General features: G+C 43.3%; 2 protein-coding genes across 4 annotated transcripts in view; one reads left to right on the top strand and one right to left on the bottom strand.

Moving 5' to 3' along the window:
- Window positions 1-4,185, bottom strand: part of LOC135519983 (adenylate cyclase type 3-like) — a 30,075-nt gene extending 25,890 nt beyond the window's left edge. For 2 of the 3 annotated variants that reach the window (XM_064945272.1, XM_064945274.1), the window contains exons 1-2: window positions 1,936-4,185; window positions 600-749 (exon numbers count right to left, since the gene is read on the bottom strand). In XM_064945272.1, coding sequence (XP_064801344.1) covers window positions 600-749; window positions 1,936-2,610 — 825 coding nt within the window. In that variant the 5' untranslated portion in view covers window positions 2,611-4,185. The remainder of the gene's footprint in view (window positions 1-599; window positions 750-1,935) is intronic. The other variant, XM_064945273.1, reaches the window with a different exon arrangement.
- Window positions 4,186-6,832: 2,647 nt separating this feature from the next.
- Window positions 6,833-16,460, top strand: LOC135519982 (prolactin regulatory element-binding protein-like). Its single transcript, XM_064945271.1, is given in 11 exon segments — window positions 6,833-7,024; window positions 8,030-8,163; window positions 8,165-8,204; window positions 8,425-8,614; window positions 8,975-9,228; window positions 9,324-9,404; window positions 9,540-9,667; window positions 11,063-11,236; window positions 15,404-15,476; window positions 15,568-15,727; window positions 15,830-16,460. Coding segments are annotated over 10 exon segments (1,287 nt in total). The 5' UTR covers window positions 6,833-7,024; window positions 8,030-8,071; the 3' UTR covers window positions 15,925-16,460.
- The last annotated feature ends 9,096 nt before the right edge of the window (window positions 16,461-25,556 follow it).

Here is a 25,556-nt window from a genome sequence, read left to right as displayed (position 1 = left end):
CACACACACACACACACACACACACACACACACACACACACACACACACACACACACACACACACACACACACACACACACACACCTTTGCCCCCTCCTTCCTTCCCTCCATAATCACCCCTTTCCTCTCAGCTCTCTATAGCAGTGACCCTCTGGTCCATAAATAGTAGCAATCAAGAATGCCCAATGGCCACAGCTGTGAGACAGGGGCAGGGAGGGGAAATGACAGCTGACACAGCGCTAACTCAAACAGACAAAGTGTACACACACACACACACACATTTAAAACACACATTTAACTAGCTTAGTGTAGTGTAACAGTAGATCAAATTGAACTGTAGATACTAAGAATTGTGTTTAAATTCAATTTGGCTTCAACATAAAGACAACTGGTCTGAATCAGAATCACATACATTCAAACCAGGGCACTACTCTGGCACTGCCACACACTCCTTATTGCCCTCCCCATTCTCTAACCTACCACTCAAACCTACTAACCTCTCACTTTTCTCTCTCTGAATATGTTGTATATGCCCCTCTGTCCTCCCGCCATATGTTTTTGCCAACACTTCCTCCCCGTCTCAGTCTGTCAGTCTCACCTGTTGCTGGCTCTGTTCCTCCAGATTGAGTTTGACCTCCAGGGACTGCCGTGCTTCCAGGAAGGCCTTGCGGTGTTTCCGGTCTGCCATGTAGTAGGACATGACGCCCACAGTGATCGCACACACATAGATCACTATGTTGGCCAGCAGCTGGAGATGGCAACAGAGTCATTAGACACACACACACACACACACACACTTACACACAACACATGCACTATAAAATAAAATCAACACACAAACAGGCACGCACAGTAAGCCTTTAACTGTTAGTCTACACCTGTTGTTTACGAAGCATATGACAAATACCCTTGTGTAGACTTATCCCGACCTAGGCTAGTGGTACCTTACAGACTTTCTGCATTCATGAATGTGGCAGACAGGCAAAAAGAAACCAGCACTCTAAACTATTACCAAACTCGTAGATGTTGCAGTGAGGTGGCTGCTGATGAGTTACATTTCAAACAAAGTTTGGATACTGCACTGTTTTGTCATTGAATAACATTTTGATTCGCCGAGACTGAAGCACCGATAGGGGGGTTGGCCTTTTATTGGGCTGCCTGCCTCTCATTGGATTACTGTGAGATTTATGATTAAAGAAGACGTGAGCATACTGAGAACCAAAAACTGTGGACCTTTTGAGAACAGTATCGACAAATGACAAAACCACAGAGACTTTTTTTTTGCCATTGATAATTCTACCTCAGGCTCTTTTAATTGTTAGGAGACACTCAAGCCTCAGTCTATTCTCAACCTCTGCTCTGTCACTGAAACATTTGATACATTCAGCCTGTTTGTAGACTCACCAGTAATGCCTATTCATTGTAGATGCTGTAAGACAATTACGGGGCATAACGTGACATAAATAGTACATAGACTGGAGGCTAATCTTCTGCATGATAAAATTATTTCAACACACCAATTGATGTGATCAGGAAAGCTAGCATGACTTACCTGCACTTTCATTTGAACTATATCAGCCTCTTATTAAATCTACTGTATATAGCCTCTGTAATTGCTCATCAAGTATGGCATGTTGCACTGTTCCCATATATTTTCTTTTATGAGCTACTTCACAAGATCTGTTCACCTCTCTCTACCTGCCACCCTACTATCTACCCCCCCCCCCCCACACACACACACACACACACACACACACACACACACACACACCCGCCTGTCTCCAACTCGCTTCCACCCACCCCAGGTGTTTTCTGAACCACTCTCACCCATCTCACTCTCCACCTGCAACTTCAATCCCCATCACCCCTCACCCACTCTCACTGCAACTCATCCCCCACCCAAGGTGTGTCCTCAGCCCCATCCCCACTCTCACCTGTCTCCCGAGGGCAGCCCCCTGGATATCCTCCTGCTGCTGCTGTGCAATGGTGACCCCCAGCACCAGGGTGTGGATCCCGCATGACACGGATGTGATCAGCACAATGGGCGTGAGCCGCAAGGGCAGTGTCAGGAAGAAGGAGAAGCTAAAGAAGGCCTGCCAGCCCACTGTGTCACTGGCCTGGTGGAAGCGGGCATAGTTCAGGCCCAGGTAGCAGAAGATCTGGGCCGCTATGAGCACCCACAGGGCGTAGGGCACCACACGTCGTGAGATGCGGTCGGGTAGCAGGCCGTAGCAGCACAACACATAGAGTAGGATGTCTGATGCCAGGCCCACTGATGCCACCACCACAGAGGACAGCTTTTCACCCGTGTAGACCACAGCGCACATGACAATGATGTAGCTGTCAAACAGGGCAGCAAACACAACCAGAACCAGCAGGGTTTCGTGTCGCTGCCGGCGGAAATAGGTCTGATAGAGGTTCTCCAGAGACTCGGGTGCAAAGGTGAGACGCATGAAGCGTGGTAGGCAGAGGCAGCACCCTTGGCTGCGAACCGTTACCTCATGCGTGCGCCCCACGGCCTGGCCCGGGTCCGATGGTAGGGTCACAGAGCAGTCCGCCGAATACTCTGCTGAGTACTCCGGCTCTGAGAAGGCCCGGTTGCGAGGCATCGTGAATGCTGACTAAGTTTTGTATTCTTCCTGTGACCTCGTCGTAAAAAAAGTCAGAATCTGTTTGTAGTTCTGCAGGTGTAAAATTCCTCAAGTCACTGTTGTAAGGTTCAAACGCAGGCCTACATCGTGCTCTCTCATTGGGTTCCCTTTTATTCTCCTGTGTGTAAACTGAACCCTTTGCCCTGAGGTGTCACAAATGTCCTTTAAATCACACGTAGTGTCTTGATTGTCAGGCCCTGCACTTTGGTATAGCTTTCCTCACATATTTGTTAGGTACACGTCTCTGACAGTGTCAGTTGATTCTGTCAGTTGATTCACCAATCCAATGTCCTCCAAATCAAATGTAGACTTAAGACAAAAAGAGATTTGAAGGGTCTCCTGGACCATGTTCATTTTCCTTAAGTGAGCCCATGGAAAACTCACTAAGAATAAAGTGAGGGAGATAATGTAGCTTTGTTTCTTTTCGAATGCAAAACTTTGTTTATGTTGACACACTTTTCTTTTATATTCATTGTATCAAGGTCATCACCATTGTTCACATTGGGTTTTCATGGTGAAAACTCAAAAGAAGTGAAGAATATGGGATGCCGTTTGATCATGAATTGTGGTCCCCCCACCTGAGATGTCACCTGACTAGCAATCCACGTTGGGAAAAAAGGGATTTTTAAGAAAGTTACTGGGAAATACGGACAGCCTGTGCAAGTTGTGAAAAAGAGGCCTTGGTTCGTTTTTTCTTTGCAGTTGACAGACTGATACTGAGAGCAATGTCTGTCGTTCCCTACCAATATTTATCTTGAGAAAACTGCGCCTCTGTCCTCAGTTGAGAATATCCCCGGAGAACTATGCGTGACTTCTTATTTTACAGCGCACACAGGAAATAGGCTACATGTTGCGCTCTATCAAAGAGAGAAAAAAGATAGAACTTGTAAAATGGATGTCCAAAATGACACCATCGTGGCTATCCATTTAAAATACTTAACAGTATTTTTGCCCTATTATTAAGCAACGCGGTTTTCCAGCCTACAGTACAGGGACATCATATTGCTTGCCCTCATTACACATATTGATGAGTTTGTTGCCTGTGATTTCAGGGTTAAATCGTTTGGCTATATTTCTATTTTGAAAAGGTGCTATAGAGGACCGCTATTGTCATACCCATATAAATGATCGAATGACTGAAAACAATAAGCGTCATTATTTACCCATTCTGTATCCATTTAACATGTGTCGATGGCCAAAGATGAACGTGATCTTTCAATGTAGGTTTTCATTCTCCAGTGACTCGACGTTTGGCATCTCCTGTCTATCTATCCTTTTTAAGATGCCGCCTGTGAACAGAGATTTTGTACCAGATGATGTAAAAACCATCCGCATATTGTTGCATCCGTTTACCGAGCCATGGGGAAAAAAATACACTTTCGATCTCCTATAGGTGGTGCTCGCTCTTGTAAGGATAAGATGTCACTTGTAATCAAAACAGTGCATTTTGGGTGTTTGTTATAAGAATAACCTAAACGTGTCCCTCTCGACGAGTAATAGACTACAATGGACTCTCGCCTTCTGCAGAAAACACGGAACAGCTCTGCTTTTTCGCCCTCGATCTTCACTTTCTACCCCCGATAAGCCCGTCCCCCTCTTTAGATCACCCACTCCCCTTGCTTCCCATGTACAAAGTCAGAAATGGGGGCAGACAATTCCAAATAGGATAACTACATGTAAATAGCCTATGGTTATTCATTATGACTGGTCGAGCATGCTCTAATATGACACTTGATTTCATTTTATTGATTAATTGCCACTAAAGTTCGCATAGTGTTTTTCTGCCTCCTGGCCATACCACCACACACTAATTGACTCTGACCATTATCACATCAAATTATCTACTTCTATAGTTACATTTTAAAAAATAACGGAAAAAAAAGGTTGGAAGCCTGGGCCTACCCCTAGATCCAACAAGCACCATGGAATAAATATGCATGTCACTTGAACCAGTCTTTGAGAGGGAACAATTTATAGCTACTTATCGACAGCTGTTCCCCCATCGGCTTGAACAATCCAAACAAGAGCAGCAGGCCACTACACAACATTAGTTTATTTTAGACACACACAACGCCCACCCTGTTTCAAATCAAAGGTTGCTTACACAATTTAGCAAATCTTACAGCGGGTGAAGCGGAAACCCTCCTAACGATGCAGTAAAATGCCAAACGATGTGTGTGTGGAGCAGGAACTGAGTCTAGTCCAGGGCTGTTCTCCAGGGCTGTTCATGCACCATATGGCATCGTTCTTTTATTATTCTTTTTGGATTATGAGATGTGTTCAGGTTGTTGTGTTTGGACATTTGTTTGTGTCCCAGAAACGCTACTGGGTGTGCAGAACCTGCCCGAGACCGGCTTTGTTCGTTGACACCGCCATGAGACCTGTATTGATTATTCCACTGAAACCCTGTATTGAACGTGTGATCAATACCCAGACCATTGACCTTTTTTACTGGATGAAAGCTCATCAACAACATCTCCCTGCCTCTCAGGCCCAAATTGAACAATCATACCTGTATTCATCCCTCTATAGCTTGGGGTGTGTGATACCCAATATCACAGGGCCCACTGTCCTCTCCCTTGTTACTATGCCCACCCCCATAACCCCCCCCCCCCTTGATTTTCCTTTCCCTCATTTAAAAAAAAAAAAAGTACATGATGTCTCAATTTGGATTTTGTCAAGGAAGCAGAGGTTATAGGCCACGAGAACACGTGTGAACATATTTTTGAAGCTGTGCTAATCATGGAGAATTAACCCACCCAGAGTGATGCAGCCAATTGAGAATAGATGAGGCTTGTAGGTAAACCTCTCTGTAAACGTGATTCATTAACTGCTGGATTCCAAGACTGATGTTGCCTTGGAGAGACAGATTTCCCCAGAGAACAGCCAACAATAATTATTAAACGAGTGCTCTTTAGCGCCAGTAAAGGCTGAGGTAGGACAGATGGCGATGGTGTGCAAAATTATACACAGGTTATGGGAGGCAATGGATTAGTGCATATCCTTTAACAGTTGACAGATGATTATGTAATGTCATGATTTTATTCGGAGGCATAACAATTGATTGCTTTGCTAAAGCGGATTTTACAAGTCCGGTTTTCAGAATAATCTCTTCCATGTAACAAATGGGCAAGGGAAGGGAGTGACAAATGAAGCCTGTTTATTGTGTTTAACCATGTCTCTCATCATGTTTTCTCTAGATTCATAAAGAAACATTGTCCTATGACAATATCACAATCATTCTCTCAGTATCACTGTGAATGCATGATTGTTTTAGAGAGAGACCATATTTTTCATCATCCCTCTCATGTGACTAAGCCGATACACTGTAACTCTTTGAATGACCCTGTTGGGCAGAATCAGAATAGGACATCAGATGTGCATATTGTTTCCCATGGCATTGGCCACAGAGGACAAAGAAGAAACCCATTATTTGCACAAGGAAAGTGTTATTATCAATACATTGTTTGGCCAATATAGGCCTGTGCAAATATTTTCTGCTGTCCATGATCTGCAGAAGGTTTTAGGTCTATGTAGAATAGTATACATCTATGTAAAACATGTGTGGCAAATATTTGGCTCTTGTTTTGCAATGCTCTTAAAATGTTTATTGTATTTAGCAAAAACAACGACAATACAGTTCAATCAGAACAGTGTCGCAGAACAATGAGACAGACGATTCACCGGATATATCAATCTGAAGCATCCGGTTAGGATTTCCACTCACCACCAAATATGGTTATTAGAGGAAGCCCAGTGGCTGGCAGTGGGAGAAGATGGAAGTGAGATGGATTTTGGCCAACGTTCTGCACATTTTCTCATCGATTAAAACATTTAATCTTAACACGGTTTTCTGTTCCCCAAACTAGAATCTGTTACAAATAGAGTGGATCAAGTTTTGTAGACTTCACCTTATGCCAAAGTTTAAAAAATTTATGTATAAAAATGCGCTGTTTTAGTAGAGAAAGGGCGAATTGAATTATTGAGCACGCGCACTTCATAGAGTAGGCGTTTCCTAAGGGGAATATGCAAATAATGCTAGAACGCACCAATAGGATCTCGCTAGGTCGTGCTTAGCTCTGCCCACCATGAATACTTTTCTTTGGAAACGACAGGGTGTGGTCTATCTAGCGAGATAGTTAAAAAATATATATATTTGACAGCGTACGTACAGGGGCGTCTTTAATGACGTGTTCGCTCAGGTTGCACGCTGCTGACGTGTTTGTAGGGAAGTAGCAAGCTGGCTACCTAGCTAGCAACTTGAGCGTTATTTTCATTAGATGTGTGCAGCCAGTGACAGCTCATCATGGGAATAATAGCCAACAAATTGAAATAATTGTCGTCAGGAGAGAAATCGGAGCAGAGTACACAGGTGGAGTTTGCTAGACCTCAAATATATTGGCATCCACTACACCATTCATGCTCGAGTAGCTAATGGTTGGAGGGCATGCTAAAAGCTTAGATGGCGAGTTCGCTATCTAGATAAACGGTATTGTTCAGATGTATTGTGCAGTGACTATTGCTGAGATTTCAAGATTATGTAGCTAGCTGACAAGACTTTCGCGATGGGATGTTTAGCGAACTAACATTAAAAGAACAAAGCCTGTTCCAGTTAGTTAGTAAACGATGTAGCAAGCGCGTTAGGCTTGCCAGGCAGAAGATACCATCCCTACCGTTACTCTTGTTTACACCTGAGATCATATGTCATGATATTATTCTTATTATTTTATTACCTCATTGCAGGAATGGGATATGCCACTGTACTCCAAATGTTACCTTTATCCACACTGCTCCATCGAGAAGATTGAAATACTGCCAGTTTCCAGAAAACGTCACTTTTCATCTTCAGCTTGCCTAAAAGAGCAGTTTCCCAGGAAAACTAGCAGTATTTCAATCTTCTCAATGGTGCAGTATGGATAAAGGTACAATCTGGAGTACAGTGGCGTATCCCATCCCTGTATTGAGGTATGTTTTCCGACCTATATCTCCCCCCGGCTCCATAGTGTCTTAATGTAACCATTATTGTGTTCTGCCCTCAGTGCGGCTCAGTGTAAACAAGTGTAATGGTAGGGTCAGTATCTTCTAAAACAGGAAAAATATGTGTACTGTCTTAATACACAATTGTCCACCACCATTTTCGGACAATTTAGGATGTTGCAAACCGCGTTCAGCCAAGGGTGTGCAACATCCTAAGTTGTCTGAAATTTGTATTTAACTTCTGGCTTCCCATGGGCTGTTTAGTGCAACCAAATACAATTGAAAGCAACACTAGTGTATGTAAGTATGTCAGCATTGCTAAAAGCAAGGATCTAGCTACTATTGTGTAATTATGTTTTTTTTATTTGTATTTTGAGTTCTCATGCATCTGTTTCTACAGACAAGGAATTTGCCGTGAAGTGGATTGATTCCTTCAAGGGCCATGGGCAAATGGAGGATGCCAGACCTGTATAGGGCCCCCTTCCCCCTCTACACAATCAAAGTCGACCCCAAAACAGGATGGGTGATCACTGCAGGGGGGAGGTGCTTCCAAGACGGGCATAAAGAATGCAGTGGTAAGCTACTGAATGTTTAGGTGATCATGTAATGGTTGTGCTCTATGGGCACAATCTCTCAATTTTTAGTCTTTTCACACCTTTTTACATTGCATGTATTCTGTAAGTGTGAAAATGCAGAAACATTGTAGATGTGTGATTCAGCATTTATTTTGATCTAATTAAATCTGAGGAATGTTGTACCGTATTTGCAAAGTTAAGTTGGGACTGTCTTTTTCAGCACTTCCTGGGTTTGGAGTTGGTAGGAGACCAGCACTGTGCCACCCTGGTGCACTCTCATGACACAGACACGCGTGCTACCATGAACCTGGCAATAGGCGGGGATGTGATCGCCGCAGGGCAGGACGGCAGATGCAGCCTCATGCGCTTCAGACAACGCCAGACCAGGGGCAAGACCGCAGCCAAGGACGGTAAAGGAAGGAACACCCAAAAACATGCCATTCACTTTTATAAACCTCTTTATATACAAAGTTCAAATTATCTTTGCAGATACATTTACTGTAACGTCAATCCAATCTTACATTTCGTCTATTACATCTGTGTTTCTCAATCCTGGTCCTGGTGACCCAAAGGTCTGCACATTATTATTTTTTCCCTAGCCCTAACACACTTAATTAATCTAATCAACTTGTCATCAAGCCTTTGATTATTTAAATCACGTCTGTTTGTGGTAGGGGGGGGGTTAAAATGTGCACCCCTTTGGGTCCCAAAGAGAATGATTGGGCAACACTGCCTAACATGAACACATCACTACGCCCCTTATTTTCCAGCAGGGGGTGGCAGTGAGCAGGGTGCTGCTAGGAGACGAGCTGGGAAAGGGGGTAAGAGTAGTGAGGGAGCTGCTGCTGCTAGGGGCAATGTGTCCGAGATGAAGGATAACACCGCCCAGATCTCTGTTGACACGTTTGGGGAGGTGCAGTCGGATCTCAACCCCCAGGACCCCCTCCAGAAGTGTGTGAGGTTCAGTCCCGATCTCAGCCTCCTACTGACTGGCGGAACAGACGGACACATCAGAGTGTGGGAAGTGAGTTTAATTTATGCCAAAATGGCTGCCATGTCTCCTCAATTGTTACTGTGCAGGATTTGAGCTTGACTGTAATGCCTAACCTCTTTCACCAGTACCCATCCTTAAAAGAGAAGTTGGACTTCAAAGCCCATGAGGGGGAAATTGAAGACTTGGACATTAGTCCGAATAACAAGGTACTAACCAGCTAATAAGTATATGATCACGTCTGTCTGTCTTTGTTGGAATCACAGTAATAGAGGTTATAAACATGTGCAAGCTAAACTGGTAAGTGTTTTCTGACCTGTGTGTTATTTTGTGTTTCTGTGTAGCACCTTGTGACGGTGGGCCGGGACTTTGCCTGCAGTATATGGAGTGGCAACCAGCTGGCCATGGGCCTCTGTTGGCATGAGAAGATGCCTAAGATAGCAGCAAAGTCATACCGCTATATGGCTTGCAGGCAAGCACATACCCCTTTCTCCTACGAATATTCACATACCCTGTAACATCACTGACATATGGCTCTGGTCCCACTAGCATACCACACAAACTCAGCAAAAAAAGAAACGTCCTCTCACTGTCAACGGCATTTATTTTCAGCAAACATAACAAAGTGTAAATATTTGTATGACCATAACAACATTGAACAAGTTCCACAGACATGTGACTAACAAATTGAATAATGTGTCCATGAACAAAGGGGGGTCAAAATCAAAAGTAACAGTCAATATCTGGTGTGGCTACCAGCTGCATTAAGTACTGCAGTGCATCTCCTCGTGGACTGCACCATGGCAGAACACTGACATTCCTGTCTTGCAGGAAATCACACACAGAACGATCAGTATGGCTGGTGGCTTTGTCATGCTGGAGGGTCATGCCAGGATGAGCCTGCAGGAAGTGTACCACATGAGGGAGGAGGATGTTTTCCCTGTAATGCACAGCGTTGAGATTGCCTGCAATGACAACAAGCTCAGTCTGATGATGCTGTGACACACCGCCCCACACCATGATGGACCCTCCACTTCCAAATCGATCCCACTCCAGAGGACAGGCCTCGGTGTGCCGCTAATTCCTTCGACGATAAACGCGAATCCGACCATCATCCCTGGTGAGAGAAACTGTGACTCGTCAGTGAAGAGCACTTTTTGCCAGTCCTGTCTGGTCCAGCGACGTTGTTGCTGGTGATGTCTGGTGAGGACCTGCCTTACAACAGGCCTACAAGCCCTCAGTCCAGCCCCTCTCAGCCTATTGCGGACAGTTTGAGCACTGATAGAGGGATTGTGCGTTCCTGGTGTAACTAGGGCAGTTGTTGTTGCCATCCTGTGTCTGTCCCGCAGGTGTGATGTTTGGATATTCCGATCCTGTGCAGGTGTTGTTACACGTGGTCTGCCACTGCGAGAATGATCAGCTGTCCGTTCTGTTTCCCTGTAGCGCTGTCTTAGGCATCTCACAGTAGGCATATTGCAAGTTATTGCCCTGGCCACATCGGAGGTCCTCATGCCTCCTTGCAGCATGCCTAAGGCACGTTCATGCAGATGAGCAGGGACCCTGGACATCTTTCTTTTGGTGTTTTTCAGAGTCAGTAGAAAGGCCTCTCTAGTGTCCTAAGTTTTCAACTGTGACCTTAATTACCTACCGTCTGTAAGCTGTTAGTTTCTTAACGACCGTTCCACAGGTGCATGTTCATTAATTGTTTATGGTTCATTGAACAAGCATGGGAAACGGTGTTTAAACCCTTTACAATGAAGATCTGTGAAGTTATTTGGATTTTTACGAATTATTTTTGAAAGACCGAGGTCCTGAAAAAGGGACGTTTCTTTTTTTGCTGAGTTTGTTTTTTTGCTCTCCCGTGTAGGTTTGGAAAAGTCGAGGACCAGAAAGACACCCTGAGGCTCTACACCGTCCAGATCCCCCACAAACGAGACAGAAAACCTCCACAATGCTACCTCTCTAAATGGGACGGCCAGAACTTCCTACCCATGCTGACGAACCCCTGCGGCACTGAGGTCATCTCCACCCTGGCTGTCAGGTGAGGAAGGATGGAGAGGATACCTAGGATTCAATTCGTCTTTCCTTGATTATCTGCATCCTATTTCCTTGCCCCCTTTCCTTGCCCCCTTCTGAACCGTATTGGAGAATGTCCCTCCCCTCAGACCTTCTTTTCCAATGCATTTTGAGAAGGTGAGGAGGAAAATCATAAAGGATGCGAAGAATTGAGCAAAGATGAATTTGAGAAAGAGCCTTATTTGTTCATCTCTGATAAGGTCGCTTAACTGCTCATTGCAGGTATTTCTCGGACGTTACTGTGTCATAAATGTAGGGCCGGGCGATATGGCCAAAATATAATTTCACAATATTTTTCACATTTATGTTTTATGTTTTTGAATATTAACATTTCTAAATTTGTTTTATGAGTTGTGCATGATCATAGGGTGGCTACACATAAAGTTATTTTCAAAGGGGCTTTCTCTAGTCTGTACAATCAAACAAACCAAAAGTTGATCTATTTTTACATAATTTCCACAATGCCATGTAGGGGCGCAAAAACTGACCTTGTGTTTTTATCTAAATATTGCAATTGTGATTTGACTTGCGATTTAGATCAAAACACTCGGGTGAACTGTTATAATCATGGAAATAGAATGATTATTCTAATTCTGCACTCACTGGAGAGTTTATTAGGTACATCACCCCGTTCACGAAAATTGGATTGCTCCTACAGACAGTGAGTTATGTGGCCTTGGCTTGCAATATAAAGCAGGCAGACCGGCATCGAGGCTTCTAGTTACTCTTCGATTGAACGTTAGAATGGGCAAAACGAGGGACCTACAGTTGAAGTCGGAAGTTTACGTACACTTAGGTTGGAGTCATTAAAACATTTTTTTTCTACCACTCCACACATTTCTTGTTAATAAACTATAGTTTTGGCAAGTCGGTTAGGACATATACTTTAATGACACAAGTCATTTTTCCAACAATTGTTTACAGACAGATTAATTCACTTATAATTCACTGTATCACAATTCCAGTGAGTCAGACGTTTACATACACTAAGTTGACCGTGCTTTTAATCTGCTTGGACAATTCCAGAAAATTATGTCATGGCTTTAGAAGCTTCTGATAGGCTAATTGACATAATTTGAGTGAATTGGAGGTGCACCTGTGGATGTATTTCAAGGCCTACCTTCATACTCAGTGCCTCTTTGCTTGACATCGTAGGAAAATCAAAGGAAATCAGCCAAGACCTCAGGATAATTTTTTTAAAGACCTCCACAAGTCTGGTTCATCCTTTGGAGCAATTTCCAAATGCCTGAAGGTACCACGTGTACTATTTTTTTGTACAGATGAACAAGTATAAACACCATGGGACCACGCAGCCGTCATACTGCTCAGGAAGGAGACGTGTTCTGTCTCCTAGAGATTAACGTACTTTTGTGTGAAAAGTGCAAATCAATCCCAGAACAACAGCAAAGGACCTTGTGAAGATGCTGGAGGAAACGGGTACAAAAGGATCTATATCCACAGTAAAACGAGTCCTATGTCGACATAACCTGATAGGCCGCTCAGCAAGGAAGCCACTGCTCCAAAACCGCCATAAAAAAGCCAGAATACGGTTTGCAACTGCACATGGGGACAAAAATCGTACTTTTTGGAGAAATGTCCTCTGCTCTGATGAAACAAAAATAGAACTGTTTGGCCATAAGGACCATCATAATGTTTGGAGGAACTAGGGGGAGGCTTGCAAGCCAAAGAATACCATCCCAACCGTGAAGCATGGGGGTGGCAGCATCATGTTGTGGGGGTGCTTTACTGCAGGAGTGGCTGGTGCACTTCACAAAATAGATGGTTTCATGAGGAATGAAAATTATGTGGATATGTTGAAGCAACATTTCAAGACATAAGTCAGGAAGTTGAGGCTTGGTAGCAAATGGGTTTTCCAAATGGACAATGACCCAAAGCATACTTCCAAAGTTGTGGCAAACTGGCTTAAGGACAACAAAGTCAAGGTATTGGAGTGGCCATCACAAAGCCTTGACCTCAAACCTATAGAAAATATGTGGGCAGAACGGAAAAAGCGTGTGCGAGCTAGGAGGCCTACAAACCTGACTCAGTTACACCAGCTCTGTCAGGAGGAATGGGCCAAAATTCACCCAACTTATTTTGAGAAGCATGTGGAAGGCTACCTGAAACGTTTGACCCATGTTAATCAATTTAAAGGCAATGATACCAAATACTAATTGAATGTATGTAAACTTCTGGCCCACTGGGAATGTGATGAAATAACTAAAAGCTGAAATAAATAATTCTCTGTACTATTATTCTGACTTTTCACATTCTTAAAATAAAGTGGTGATCCTAACTGACCTAAAACTGGGAAATTTTACTAGGAGTAAATGTCAGGAATTGTGAAAAACTGTGTTTAAATGTATTTGGCTAAGGTTTATGTAAACTTCCGACTTCAACTGTAAGTTACTTTTGTAGCTTGGTTTATCGTCGGTGCCAGGTACGCCGGATCCAGTGTCTCAAACGTCCGCCCTCCTGGGCTTTTCACACACGATATTGTCTAGGGTTTACCGAGAATGGATGTTTGTTGGTCTAATGAATGTTGTTGCGTCATGCTGATGGCAGAGTCCGGATTTGATGTAAACGCAATCCATGGACTCGTCCTGCCTGGTGTCAACGGTACAGGCTGTTGGTGGTGGTGTACTGGTGTGGGGATTTTTTGTTGTCAAACATTAGGTCCCTTGATAACAACATGCTGATTTAGGCCTACACCATCACTGGTGTCAGGCTATATTTGCTCTAACTCAGTACATCAAATTTCCCATCATTCTGATTACGGTAGTAATTTTGTCACCCTCATCATGGCAAAGACACGGAGAAATGCATATGATGCAGCTTTCAAGTTGAAGGCGATCGATCTGGCTGTTGGAAAAGGAAATAGAGCTGCTGCACGGGAGCTTGGCCTTAATGAGTCGATGATAAGACGTTGGAAAGCAGCGTGAGGAACTGACTCAGTGCAAAAAGACAACAGCTTTCAGAGGGAAGAAAAGCAGATGGCCCAAAGTATTTGCAGCCACTCGACATCAGTGTAAATCGTGCATTTAAGGTGGCGCTCCTTGTTCAGTGGGAGGCTTGGATGACAAGTGGGGAGAAATCCTTCACTAAAACGGGCCACATGCGAAGAGCAACTTATGGTCAAGTCTGCCAGTGGGTCCTGACAGCGTGGAGCATTGTCAAAAAATCCACTATCATCAACGGGTTTCAAAAGGCTGGACTGCTGCGTGTTGAAGGGGCAGCATGAGCTCAGCGGGGTATTTGCCTCCGGATGAAAGTGACGAGAGCGACAATGAAAACGATCCAACATCGGATGAAGCAATTCTGAGGCTATTCACCTCCGACACCGAAGGAGGTGGTTTCAGTGCACAGGAGGAGGAAGATGGTGACCAATGACTTTCTTGGTAGGCCACTGTTTTAATTTTTGTTTAAAGGCTGTGTAAAGTTAATTTGTTTCAATGTACCGGTAGGCACCTGCGGCTTATAGACATGTGCGGCTTATTTATGTACAAAATACATATTTTTTTATATAATTCAGTGGGTGCGGTTTATATTCAGGTGCGCTTAATAGTCCAGCAATTACGGTAGCATTAGCGGCGAACACAATTTTTTTCCCCACATATCTTTCTAAGAAAATAAACTGGCTGTTTGCAGACATTAAAGATGCACAAACGAATAGTGTATTTCTAGAATGCTTATATTAAGGGTAAACATATGTTGTTCTTCCCCTGAAGGCAGTGTTCCTAGGCCGTCATTGAAAATAAGAATTTATTTTTAACTGACTTGCCTAGTTAAATAAAGGTTAAAAAATATATTTTTTAAAACTGTCGGCAAATGATCTTGTTGTCTAACATCAACTGAGCTCCTTCAGTGATGGGGCAGAGCTTGGGGAGAGAGATGACTCAAGTAGCGGAGTAAACTATAAAAACGAGGTGGTGTATCACATTTAATGAACCAAACATTGAAATACCGTTACAGAAGGATAAGTAAAAACTCAAACTGGTCTGTGCATCAATACTGATATATATTAAAATAGGGTATACCACCTAGCCCCGAATAAATGTGTTTGTATTAGATATTTGTTCTTCCCTGTTAACCAGAGTCAGTGGCTCCTTTTTGTTCTCGCTGTGTTCCACAGTGACTCTGGAACCTTTCTTGGCCTTGGGACAGTGACGGGATCAGTAGCAATCTATATCGCCTTTTCACTACAGGTAGACACACACACACACACACACACACACACACATAATTAGCTGCCTTAGCATATCCCTGTGTAACTCCCTATTTATTTTGTCTCTGTAGAAGTTGTACTATATGCAGGAGTCCCACGGCATTGTGGTGACCGATCTGGCCTTCCTGCCTGACACTCCCAAAGGCCAGAGCCTCAAAGGGAACAATGAGGCAGCCATGTTGAGTGTGGCTGTGGACTGCCGCTGTCAGATGCACACTGTACGCAACCGAAGTAAGTGGTTTGAATTGGTAGCATTGATTTTAGCATTGTGAGTAGTATTGTCTTTTCCCTCACCCTCCTTCGTTCTCCCTCTCTGCATCTCCACCATCCCAGGATCCTTCCCTATCTGGCTGGTGCTGTTCTTCTGTGGCCTCATGGTGGTGGGTGCTGTCCTGCTCCTGCAGCACCTCTTCCCAGGATTCATTTAGACATTGACAGGGAGTTAAGGAGAAGGAAAGAATCAGACTGCCCTTACAACCACTACTAGCCCTACAATCTTCAACAACAACCTCCGAGGAACCCACCCGGACACCACTCAATCCTGGAACACGCATCGATCTCCTACCTATAGCCATCGTACCACACTTAACCAAACCGTGGAACATTTTAACCACACTTGCCCAACCCTGGACTACATCTACTATAGCCATTTACTCCCTCTTAACCCAACAAGATTCCCTGCATCAATTACTATACCCATAACCAATATTTGTATCCCCCATCCTTCCCTGTCACCCCCTGTCCTGATTCAGGACTACCCCTTCCACCCCCAATTCTGTGAGACACAAGATTTATTTTCTTTTTTTTCTTGATCTGTATCAATCTTCTTTTTGCTTTTATACCATGGTAGGGAGTTAAGGGCTCAACTTCAGATCTATATCATCATGAATGTGCAAGGGGTTGGGCCTTTGTTATCATAGCTATTTAAGAAATAATTTAAAATTATAAATATACTTAAATCATTGCTCTTCTGTCAGTTTCCATCTGTCCTGTGCATACATAAACACACACTTGTAATTTTAGCAAGTTGGTTGGATAACATTTCTGTGTGTGGATTTTCTATACCAGTTTCCAGTGAGGCCTGTGTTTCCTGCTTTGTCCACTAGTTGGCATCATTGACCAAATGTCTATCTAATGTTGTTCATCCCAGACTGGGAAGCAGGCCAGGCAACAGGGCATCATGACCTTCAGGAAAAACTAAATCAATTAGGTTGGTGGACTCCCCTTTAGCTCCATTTCCAATGTTGAAAGACCTGCCAATTTGAGTTCTGCTCTGAAGGCACATGTATAGGATCTCTAATCGTCTCCTTTCAGGCCTATTTCGACATTAAACCAGATTGACAGATGGAAGGGTGGTCTTCTTTTTCTGCTCCACACAGCTCCGTAGATGTGTTTGTGTACAACCATTCAGTCTGGGCCCAGGGCTTGCTCTGATTCGTCAGAGCTGGACCGACTGATTCATGTTAATGGTCTAGTCACTCATGTGACATTTTAACACAAGTTAGCTTAGAAGAACGAGATAATGATCCTAAATAAAAGATGAGGCAGGCTATGATCCAGTGTATGTGATGGTTTTCTGTGTCTTGCAGAGTATACATACTGTATATCAGCATTGTATGGTCTTTTGTAGCATGGAATTCAAGATTCTTGCACGTTCTCGACCAAAGCACCATGGAGAGTGCTTGGTTTGTTTCAAATGGCCGACTAACACTATCATCAAGCTGTATAGTTCATCTGTGTTTGTTTCAACCAATTAAACACTTTATTGGAATCTCTTTTGTCGAGGCTTAATGGCCTTCAACTAAAGAGCTTTAATGACTTTCTCTTCCGCTTTCTTCGCACTCTTTAAAATAATGCCACCAGCCCGTCTGGGTACCTGACTATGTAACAGCTTGGTTCTGGCTCCTAGTCTCACCACCATTCCTCTACATGCCTGGCTTAAGCACTTGCGTTGTTGCAGAGATGGAAAGGTTGCTGTGATACACTGGGACGTGCCCATTAAGCACCGAATGGAACACAACGGACTAAAACAGGGAGGGTCTACATGGACTTATCCAATAAGAAAGTTGAATTTTAGTTTTCCATTGCAAAACTTTTTTTTTTTAAATGATTACCCTTCTTGAACACGAGCCCCGGGGCATAATAGTAGGGTGCAAGGTTGAAAACATTGGATATACAAATTAGAGGTATAGAATGGACATTATCTACTGTGAACTTTGCAATCTGGGACATTTTAAATGTTTGGTCCCACCAGTTCACATCATAACCTTTATAGGTGCTTTGCCAGTGACAACAAAGACACTTCTTGGGGGAACAAGAAACCTTGAGAGGCATGCATTGCTGGCATGTTGGCCGCAATATTGTTTGGCTTTGGCATACACGGCACACTGGATGGGGTTTTAGCCGTAAACCAGCCAGCAGTTGGACTACAATTTGTTTGATCAGAATTGACTTGCCAATTTTCCTCCCTCAACATCAAGGCCTCTGATGGGTAGAATGTCAAGGAGTGTGGGCTCTCTACCTCTTCAATTTCTGTTACAGCAGCAGTGTGTCATTTGTACACTCTCAAAAACAAACAGGTAGAATATACCCTTTATTAAAGGTCGAATGCAGATGGTTTTATTTCAATATCAAATAATTTCTGGGTAACAATTAAGTACCTTACAGGGATTGTTTTCAATTAAAATGATCAAAAATAAACAAAAATTGCTTCTTAGCAAAGAGAAATTTCTCAAGCAAGAATTTGGTTAGGACTGTCTGGGAGTGGTCTGATTGGGGAAGGGAAAACGAGCTGTTCTTGGCAGAAAGGTTTGGAACTCTTTCTTATTGTTCTATTAACCAGGCAGGCCAAAAATTCTAGGCAATCTTTTCAGCTCTTACAGGTATCCTAGTGGTTAGAGCATTGGGCCAGTATCAAAAGGTTGCTAGATCAAATCCCTGAGCTGACAAGGTAAAAATCTCTCGTTCTGCCACTGAACAAGGCAGTTGATCCACTGTTCCTAGGCTGCCATTCTAAATAAGCATTTGTTCATAACTGACTTGTCTAGTTGAATAAAGGTTAAATAAAAAAGGGTATTATCATAATGTTCACAATATTATAGTATATACAGTATAAAACACAGGAAATCACATTTTTCATTGCACTGGGCATTTAAAGAGATTCTCTGGTACTTTTGTATACTTTTTAGCCAGTAGTTCTGAAAGTAGTCCCCGAAAAATGTGTACTATGTGCAGATATGTGCACCACCTCATTGCTCTCTCTCTCTCTAATGTATACTGAGTCGTTGGGCCCTTCCTGCAACCTCATTTGATAATGCTGGGCAGGCCTCCTGCTAGCTGTCACTCAAATGTGAGGGGCTGAAGCTCATTGGCTCGAACACGAATTGCTAGGGGGCTGTCCCATATGGGGGAAATGTAGGGAAAATGACACAGGACAACTTCAAGAAAACAGTTTCGTGGCTAATTGAGGTAAGACAGTCATTCTGCAAGTTGATTATGAATGTGTAACAAGGTTGGTTACGTTTCCACTTGACACTGCATAAATATGTATTGGATGTTTATTTATTTTATTTTTTATTTCACCTTTATTTAACCAGGTAAGCTAGTTGAGAACAAGTTTTCATTCACAACTGCGACCTGGCCAAGATAAAGCAAAGCAGTGCGACACAAACAACAACACAGAGTTACACATGGAATAAACAAGCGTACAGTCAATTACACAATAGAAAAAAGAAGTCTATATACAGTATTCATTTTGGTTGGTTGAATTTACATATCAATGAGTTGTTATGCCATTGGTCATGCTTGCAGATAGGGGGAGATCGCAAATTTAAATTATTCCCACTCTGATATTGACATTCAAGTGGTAGGTCACGTTCTGAAATACTGTATTCTATTTTCATATTTATATGTGTACGAGTTCACTATGCACATGTCCTGATGTGTATATACAGTATATATGTGTATGGTACCTGTTAGATATTGGGGGCATCCTATGATCTGCTTTTGTATGTTATTGCTGTAAGAGCGAGTTAGCTAGCATGCTCTAATTGTAATGGTCATATTAGCTCCCTGCTAATTCAGTTATTTCCATTCTAACAGACAAATCACAAATGTACAGCAATCAACATACTGCTGTCCTGCACATCTAATGTGCTTCCTTGTGTCTATTGTCAGATACTTATATTTATTGTATTTTGTACTATTTTTGTCATTGTTATGTTTGATTTCAATATACCCAGACTAATACTGACATGCAAGTGACAAATCAAGAAATCTACATCCATAAACATACTGTTGTCTTGCACTTCTAATGTGCTTCCTTGTGTCTATTGTCAGAATAAACACAAATCAAATGGCATCGCTGGCTGGACAGTCACAAAGTATGATCATATCTGTTACACTACTGGTGCCGAGACCAGTCATCTTGTCTTCGCTGGACAGCTGCTACATATGTATGAACTACACCCAATCAAATCAAATTAGATTTTTTTGGCTACATATATTCAGCAGATATTATTGTGTGTGTAGCAAAATGCTTGTGTTCCTACCTCCTGCAGTTCCAGCAGTATAAACTAGACATTGACACTTCCAGCCCAAAGAGGGAGGTTTAAAGATTACTTCCTTAGTCGCTAAAGTACCGGAACATGTCTTTAAGGCTTTCACTGAAAACAAATGTGTGCATGTGTGCACTCACTCACAGTGTGTTTGGCCAACAGGTGGCACTGTGTGTCTGGCAAATTCTTGCTGTATAGTGGTGGAAGTCCCCATGTTGTTGATCTAACCTACATTCTGATTCAGTTGAAGCAGCACAACCTTCCCACACATCCGAGCCAGTTATCACAGATAGGGGGGAAAGTCTCAGACCTCTCAGACTCAGAGGTCTATGGTTTCTCCAGTAAAGTCCAAGGCCACTTCACAATGGCAGTATGTGTTTCATTGTGAAGCTCTCTAAATGCTGTCTGTCCAGCCAGCCATCCCCAGTTTATTTGTCTATATGAGAGAGAGCAAAGGGGCAAGTATCAGTCATCATTGTGCTGAAAATGCTGAGCTCCATCAGTGAGACAAAATGACGCCCTAAAAGGTCAGCAGCCATGTTTGCGCAACCCATTCGCCCCTCCGAAACGTCATTCTTCTCACCAAATTGTGAAGCTGATTCAGACATTTCCCCAAATACACCCCCGCCCTCCAGCCAGCCTCCTCTACCCCACGGTCCAGCCCTACATCAGCACAAGGCAGGAAACCCAACTCCCACCTCTCACCTACATTGCAGCCCAGCCCAGCAGGAAATGAATTCCCCAGACAGGCCCGTGTCTCAAACTCCATGAAGAGGAACAAACACCATCTCTTTCTCTTTTTTTCACCTCCTGTCCACCCGACAACGCACATACCCCGTGGGTATGCCCCTTGCCAGACCAGTAAAATGGTTTCAATTTGTCTGAGGAGTTGACTGGTGGCATGGGGCAACATGGCTAGACAGCGAGGGGGAAGTTAGTCACCACTATGGAGAAAGACAAAGCCAGTGACCATGATTATCTGTCCCATCGTGGTGATTGTTTTGGCGTACCTTGATAATACAGTAATACAGTAATAATGCAGACCAGGGTCATGTGTCTCAGCGGGTGGGTTTTGTTGGCTGGCCAGTCAGCCTGGTCTGCACAGAGCATTGGGGACTCCTGTTCAAATGAGACTACTAAAACAATATGAATGGATATGTGGTATGTATTAATTTGTGGATGTCCGTTATCCATTTCATATGATGTTACGAATTACAATTCATATGAAATGTTACAAATTGCAATTTGTTCAATATATTACAAATTGCAATTCATACAATATTTAAAAAATTTGCAAAATATATGATATGTTACAAATTCCAATGTGATGTGGCTAATGCTAACGTTAGCTAGATTAGGGGTTAGGGTTTAAGGTTAGGGTCAAGGTTAGGAGTTAGGTAAAAGGGTTAGGGGAAGGATTAGCTACCATGCTAAGTAGTTGCAAAGTAGCTAAAAAGTAGAAAGTAGTTGCAAAGTTGCTAACTAACTAAAATGCTAAAGTGGTACGTGATGAGATTTGAATGTTTGCATCGTATGCCTGCACATCCACCCTGACCAACCATCCTACTTTTGTTTTTGCCTTATGTAACCTTCTGTCTTATGTAACCATACCAAATGTAACATATCATAATAATTACTACTAATATGAGTGTCCCGCATTTACATTTACTATGTTACGTCTAGTCTATGAGACCAGGCTGTGTGGGACCACTGGTTCAGATACTGTCATGTCAAATTACAGGGAAACATTGATCTTCTTTGCATTTCTCTTCGCTTCTAGTGTAAAAAACACTTCAAACTCACCCAGTTGGATACAGTTATGGTATCAGAGAGCGGCGGCTTTAAATGGATTTCAAAGGTGTGAGATAGAAATCATAAAACATGCATGTTTCCACTATAAAGACAGGCCTCTCCCATTGCTGCTTCAGGTGTGTTGAAGATCAAGCATTTCAAATTAGGGAGGGGAAAAAAACACATTCTCCCAGATGAAAAGGTTTCCCGGGGTCTAAAGCACATAAAATACAGTCTTAAATGTAGTACAGTTAAGCAATAATGTGAAACAGACAAGCAGGGCAAACATTATACCTACCTTTGCCTCTATCAGCATGGCAAACAACTGAGATATAAAAGAGACCCCCCCCCCCCACACACACACACACACACTAAACCCCATACAGTACCTTCAGAAAGTATTCCTTCCCCATTGACTTATTTCTCATTTTGTTGTGTTACATCCTGAATTCAAAATTTATGAAATTCGTTTTTTGGTGGTTTCGTTAGCCACTTAGGTCATGTTAGCCACAACAAATTGGAATTCGTAACAATAATGTTTTGAAAATTAGTAAATTATTGTACAAATGGATGAAAACCCAACATATATAATGTTGGCGCCAGTCAGGCTCGGGTCAGGTAGCAGAGCTCTAGTTTGAACCCAGAAGTCGCCCCCTCCTGGTAGCTTCTGCAGCCCAGAAGCCTCACCTTTCATAGCCACATCACAGCAGCATACCGCACAGCAGTGGAGAGGCCAGGCCAGCTGCCTTTGACTTAAACCTCCTGTCTACTCATCTCCATCTCTCAGCCCTATCTTGGATGGGAGAGGAGGAATTCCTCATTATCGTATGGTCCTCTCTATAGATATAAAACGTTTTATATGAATGATATACGACCACTCAAGGTCTTTTCATCCATTATTGGGAACCGACAAAGAGCGAGGAACCACTTTGAACAAAATGTGTAACATACCTTTTGTACAGCACCATACATGGTACAAGAAATAGGCTGTGTCTGCATGCATGTGTGTGTAGACTATTTCATGTTTGACTTTGATTCTGTGTGTTTGTAAGAGTGAATGTAATTGTGTGGCATGGAACTGGAACAGTGTTGTGTGCTTATGTCTCTTCCTGTGTGTATTTGCAGTGTGGTGAGTGAATATGTCTTTGAGTGTACTGTATGTGTGGCTGTGTATTTGAGGTGAGTACAGCATATGCGTGATGGAGTGACTATGTGCTTTGGGATTGAGTGACTGTGTGTGTATGGGAGAGTGCTGTCGTCTAGCAGTGTGATTGTATGAGGTGGAGTGGTAGCCAGAGCGGCACCAGGTACAGTGCTTTATCAGAGATGGAACACATTAGAGAGTATTATTGCTTCAGCATGTTTCGGTCCACACATGACTTCACTCCCTCTCACTCCTATCACAACCAGTTTGAATTGGAAGGGTTAGGGGTTAGCTTTAAGTTCCACACATAAAATGTACATTCATTTTAATTTGCCCTCAACCCTGTCTCTTTGTGAGAGAGTGTGTGTGTGTGTGAGAGAGAGTGTGTGGGTGTGTTCATGTGGCTACAACCCCATGACATGGCAACATAAGATGAAACAGAAGAATACTGCTTGAAATTGTTGGTGGTCGAATGTATAGTAAAACATGATCCGCACTGAGTTAAATTTTGTGGTGGGCAGACCCCAAGGAGTCTAGAGAAGAAAGAAAAAGAGTGTTTGTTTTTGATGAGAAGCTGTTGGGATGGGCTGGAAAGAAAACAGCAAAAATGTGTGTCGGGGACTTTAATTGTAGGGCCCCTTATTCTGGAATGATTCACCCCCATGTCTGGGAGGCAGAAAGTGAGTCAGTTTTTAAATGTGGACAAGAACCTCATCTCTACCTCCCTCCCATACCGTCCCGTGGCCATGCTCTGTTTATTCTCATCTGGCCATTGTTTAAACACTGCTGACCCGTCTCACCAACTCAGGGTGGTATGCTTGCCAGGCAGTCTTGCTGGCACAGATTAAACAAACACACACACACATATAGCCACATACACACAGACAGACATAGGCTGTGGACTTGATAGCGGGGTGTGCCTCTGTAGACGCCAAGTCCTACCCAAAACCTGGCAGGCCTATGTCTTTCTAAACATTGGTGTTCTAATGGTATCTGCCAATGCCATTTCAAAACGTCATAACTCTCCTCGCAGGAGAGGTCAAATATAATCAGATTACATGGGATAGAATGACACCCAATGAGACTAAAGCCCATGTGTCTTAGTCTCGTCTAGCGTCTAAGATCTTACCCTAGCAGCAAACCCAGGCCAGTGGTGACCTAGCCACAATGAGCCAGGCAGTGAGTAAGCCGGGATTTCCAGCGAGAAAACCCTGTATCCCATCCCACACACTCGCACCACAAGTGTCTGCGCCGGGGCCCCTCTGCACTGACGTCAGCCATGGAGTCAGCCGGCCCACGGCTGGAGTGGAAATCTGTCGCACACAGCTAAAAGTGGCCCTGTCTGTGGATGTGTGTGTAAATAAGCCAGAGGCCAAATAGAAGGCCACATAAACAAGAGGGGGAAAACAACAACAGACAAGAAATGAAGGATGTAAAAGTATATGTTTTTCCTTTTCATGAGCAAAATCTCCCAGGGTAAACAAAACAAATCTCTTTAACTCTTTAAAAAAAGCATAACCCGGCAATGCCTCACACAAGCATGTCCTATACATATAAAATAGTAGGCTAAATATTTAAATGTTAATTGGCACACCACCACACACACACACACGCACACACACACACACACACACAATAGATACAGTATGTTGAATTTGCTGGCAGAACACAGTTGAAGCTCTGACTCTCCTGGCTCGTGCTCACCGGACAGTAGACAGTAGACACAGATCAGAACTGGACCCTGGCAGCCAAGATGTACGGAAAGCCACAGACATGTTATTGAGGCTGTGACACAAAAGCCCTGCATGTCAACCAAACTATATATAACCAGCAGTAGGATGCTTGTTTGTGTGTCACACATCATTGTTTTTAATCATACTGTGCTTTGTGCCATGTGCGTAGAGTCTGGCCTACAAGAAAGCCTGTTCTGCCCACCCATTTAGCCACAGTCTGTCTGGGCCATAGATGGGTTAGCTGACAATGTCACGAAAACAATGCACACGCTTCAATGGGGCAGAAATATGTGTGTTTATTTACATTTTCAATTAACATTGGAGACTAAGTATTGTTTACATGTTGTGAACAATGTAAGCCAACCCCATCTGTTTTGCCCCATAGTTGCGCACGTGTCGGTTTAGTTGCTAAACAACCAACCCATCTATTGGTATGGGCACTTTCTCCCAATCTGCTATATACCATTCTGGTGAGAACAGGGTGCCACGGGAGAGTGGGGGCATTTTCAGGGCGTAATTTCCCTTCGACTTCTATTTCGGTAAACCAGACGGAATCATTTTGACTCTTTTTCTTTTTGTCACCGTGGTGGCTATGGTGCCCGAGTGAAGGACGGAGCATTAAATAACACAGATGATGGGAATCTGGGTGCACACGCCCTGGCCCTGCTGCTGCTGACATTTTGGGTCTAATATAAGGAGTTCTGAACTCAAACATGGAAAAGACAACATGGTCGCATTAAGAGAAGGGCTTTGGTTTCTGACAAAAGGGCAATGAAACAAAGAAAATGACAGGGTGAGTGGAACAACTATGTCCCTCTGTCTGACTCCCTCCTTCC

The sequence above is a fragment of the Oncorhynchus masou genome, chromosome 29 (assembly GCF_036934945.1).
Source record: "Oncorhynchus masou masou isolate Uvic2021 chromosome 29, UVic_Omas_1.1, whole genome shotgun sequence".
Lineage (NCBI taxonomy): Eukaryota > Metazoa > Chordata > Actinopteri > Salmoniformes > Salmonidae > Oncorhynchus > Oncorhynchus masou.
The sequence above is the reverse complement of the archived record's forward strand: the minus strand, read 5'-3'. Positions and strand labels throughout refer to the sequence as shown.